Here is a 4,162-nt window from a genome sequence, read left to right on the forward strand (position 1 = left end):
AAAAACGATCTGAAATAAAGTTAATTTAAGCAACTAAACCTTCGTTATTTAACTTGGAACATTTACTGGCGACGAGACCAACAACCATCGTGAGAGATCTTTCAAAGAATATGGCGAACGAGAATCTCATCCAGGAATTAATCCAACAAACAAAGATTCAACAGTCAATGTTTAACAGTGATAACCCTAGCCGCAGAGTCGACAGTGGTCTCTCCGTTTCATGCATTCCATAAAGACCAACAGAATTGGGAATCATACCTTGAGCAACCTTCGCAGCATTTCCTGGCATATTCGGTAAGCAGTCCAGAAAAGCAAAAATCATTATTTCTTTCGTGGATTGGTAAGCAATTGAACCTGCAAACGAAACATTCAAAGAATTTACTTCCAAATTAACGGAACACTTTGAGTCAAAAGGACACATTGATGCTGCTCGCTATGAATTTTTTAAGCGTGAGATGAAACACACGCAATCACAGAGTGATTCGGAACCTTAAGTCACATAAACGTAAAATTTGGTATGCAGACATGTTGTTGTTGTTGTAGAAGCATACAAGCTCCCCAAAGAGTTTTTGGGGTGTGCTGCTGGAGTGACAGTCCTTGGCCAAATATAAATCTGGGACGCTCTAGTTACGTAGACCCGACTGTCGTGGGAACGGGTATGCAGACATATCTATGTTAGGTGCTTATACTAAGGTGTATAGATATAAATGAGTCTGTAAAAGGGGCGTGGATCATCTGATAGGCGTGCAATTTTTAATCAGCCATAATTTCTGAAGTCACATAAACTCGAAATTTTGTATGCAGACATATCTATGGTACATACATAGGTGCTTATAGTAGGGTATGTTTATATAAATGAGTTTGTAAAAGGGGACGTAGCTCACAACGCAGGCTTTTGTATCAGCCATAACTTCGGAACCACAATTTACATCGCCCCTTTAATTCGTTCTGATATGCCTTTCGAATTTACAGGACTGTTTCCAGTTCGCTTAGCATTTTCAATGACAATAAACAAGAATTCCTTAAAGCAAAACCCAAAACTTAATCGAAAATAAAATCTATGATAATTGCATTGGAAAATGCATTCATGTTAATAGAGGCTTTGAAGTATTAAAAACATGCCGTGAAATAATATTAGAGTTATTATTCCAAAGAAATTAGATAGCTAAAATTTTAATATTACAACATTGGTATTTCTACTATTACTTACATACATATATTATTTATTGGAGATATTTTAATGTAAATAAAAACTCCTTTTTGTGAAGTCGGTTAATAAAGTGAAAATTTTAAATAAATCACGCCATTTCAAATTCTTTTCTTTTTTTGTTTTTATATAGATAATAAATAAATAGAGAGAAATTCATATTTATGAAAGGTATTGTAATTACCTGTGAAACGATGTTAATTTTCAAAAAATCGGTTGGGAATTTTTTAAGAAAATGGGCATTTTAGGATTTGGAAATTAACAACTCCCCTCCTTCTAGCAGCCATAATATTTATTTGTAGCCATAATATTTATTTGGGCCTCCCAGGCTCACTTATCCATTTTCCCCGGGATGAAGTCGCTATTCTGCACTTGTTGCAACGATGTTATTGTACTATTTGAAAGGCTTGAAGTCTAACCTGATTGTAATGTTGGGAATATTTGGCATAGTGGCAACTCAAGGGCGGGCTTTAGATTGGTAACCCCGGAGTACAGCAAAGTTTGTAATTTTAACCAACTTGTATGGCACTATTTTACAATATATAATGCACTTTCCCCTAAATTTACAGGTTATTTACATTCAATATATGCGCGGTTAGAGTGTGCACGTTCAAACAAATAAATACTTTTAGTATATTACAGCTTTTTTATCAAAAATTTATTGTTGTTTATTTTATGAGAGTACATGCAGAATATGCGCAAATGGCAGCAGGACTGTTGTCATATCTAAAAACCAAGAGTGGAAAGCAAGACCAAAGAAAATACGATTAAAAGGAAAATACGATAAGGTTCTTTTGTTCAGATAAAAATAAATAGTAGGGGGCTTGGGGTCATATTCCCCTCTTCCGGCAACACAGAAAGGAGAATTCTACGTAGTGAGAGTTATAATCCCTAAGTGCGGCCGAAGGCCGCCTACGCAGAAAGGTGCAGTTGGCTTTCCTTTATGGCCAACCAAAACAGACATCACTGGGGCGCCAGCCCCAGGTTTACCACACAGAAAGGGAATTCAGCTACCTCATCCTTTCCCAAGGTTACATCACTGGGGCGGTAGCCCCAGTTAGGTCACACAGAAAGGAGAATTCTACGTAGTAAGGGTTATAATCCTAAGCGCGGCCGAAGGCCGCCTACGCAGAAAGGTGTTCTATGCAAAAGGTGTTCGGCCCCTTTTCTTTGGCAATACATAAAGGAGAATTCTACGTTATGAGGTTATAATCCCTAAACGCGGCCGAAGGCCGCCTACGCAGAAAGGTGTTCAGCCCCTGATCCCCCTACTATTTATTTTAATCTGAACAAAATAACCTTATCGTATTTTCCTTTAAATTGTATTTTCTCTTGGTCTTGCTTTCCACTCTTGGTTTTTAGATATGGCAACACAGTCCTGCTGCCATTTGCACATATTCTGCATATACTCTCATAAAATTAAACAACAATCAATTTTTGGTAAAAAAGCTGTAATGTACTTAAAGTATTTATTTGTTTGAACGTGCACACTCTTACTGCGCATATATTGAGTGTAAATAACGTGTAAATTTAGTGAAAAGTGCATTTATATTGTGAAATAGTCCCATACAAGTTGGTGAAAATTACAAACTTTAATAACAAATTACTTAAAAACTATAAGGTTCCGCGCTTTAAAACTTTACATATACTCCCTTTAGAACCCCCTCTACCGCCCTATTTTCCTTAATTCCGTACTCGGGGTTACCATTCTAAAATTTTCCCCAACTCAATACGCTTTGTTTTGGTTATTTGTTAAAAAAAAAACCTGGTAAAAGTGCTATAAATCTACGTTACAAAAAAACTAAATCCGAGCAAAAAATCACTAATTATCTGGTGTACTTAAAAACAGTTGTGGCATTTTGTGAGCGAATGCACAGATTTTTCCCCCATTTTAAAGAGGCTCGCCTGAAGAGTCCGGTAGTCGGAAGAGAAAGAAAAGCATACCATTGAATTCCTTGGTATTTGCTCTTTCACGGGGCGGTGCCACGCCACATTCATTTTTTTGTACCAGCCTCGAACAAACAGATACTATGCGGAACATATCCTGCGATTCCTGCAGATCTGCAAAAAGGATTTTTAGAAGCATTGGCACGTCTAACCGCCCTTTAACTGCAGATCTGCGTACATCGCCACAATTACGCGCACTTACCAAATTTGAATATGACGAATTATTTTCATTATCGTTTATTGTGTATGCAGAACCAATAGTAGGCATGTTAAGAATACGTCGAAGATAGCGTCTGTACAGAAAAAAAACACAAATTTCTTCTTTATAGGGAATTTACATGATTCAACTTTCACAGGCGATTAGTTGAACCAAAAGTTGAACGAAAGTAGGGAGCCGTCCAACTTCATTGTAAGCGATTAGTTGAAAGATTATCTACGATACGATACGAGTAAATATAAGAACAGCCTCGATACTTTTAGTCCGATAACAATTCATTTTTGTATTGACACATTTGGATCAAGTACTGAATAGGTATCGAAAAATAATAAGGGTATTCATCATGCATTTATAAGGTATGCATTGTAAACCGTATAAACTTATAATTGTGTAAACCTTATAAATGAACTGTCTAAATTTGTATGGAAACTCGTTTACACATTTCTGATAAATTTATCCAGCGATTTCACTGAATAAACTTGATAAACTGAAGACAATGCCACTCTGTCGCAACTCTAGCTATGTTTTCTTAGGTAATAATCGGGATCCGCATACAAATTTTGCACGCAAATTCAACAACGATATGATCCTGATAGAGATCTGGTTCAATTATTATCCCGTCTGTTTTGTTTCACTGATAATTCGCAAAGTTTCGTAGCCGTGACAAATGAATTCATACACAAACAGACATTCTGCCTTTGTTTCTTATAACTTGCTTCAAATAAATAGCCTTTATGTTATATGTACATTTATTTAAATAGATATCTCGTAAATATAATTTTTTCCAATTT

The 4,162-nt window shown here is 36.2% G+C and overlaps 1 protein-coding gene across 4 annotated transcripts in view; it reads right to left on the reverse strand.

Moving 5' to 3' along the window:
- LOC118745682 (transmembrane protein 104 homolog) overlaps positions 1-3,649 on the reverse strand; it is a 51,499-nt gene extending 47,850 nt beyond the window's left edge. For 2 of the 4 annotated variants that reach the window (XM_036479263.1, XM_036479261.1), the window contains exon 1: positions 3,357-3,648. Coding sequence is in view for 2 of the 4 variants with exons in the window: in XM_036479261.1 (XP_036335154.1) it covers positions 3,357-3,422 (66 nt within the window). In the remaining 2 variants the exon portion in view is untranslated. Of the gene's footprint in view, positions 1-3,151; positions 3,269-3,356 lie in introns of all 4 variants that reach the window. The other 2 variants (XM_036479262.1, XM_036479264.1) reach the window with 2 other exon arrangements.
- Positions 3,650-4,162: the final 513 nt, after the last annotated feature.

The sequence above is a fragment of the Rhagoletis pomonella genome, unplaced genomic scaffold (assembly GCF_013731165.1).
Source record: "Rhagoletis pomonella isolate Grant_MI unplaced genomic scaffold, Rhpom_1.0 Rhpom_scaffold_00009, whole genome shotgun sequence".
NCBI classification, from domain to species: Eukaryota; Metazoa; Arthropoda; class Insecta; order Diptera; family Tephritidae; genus Rhagoletis; species Rhagoletis pomonella.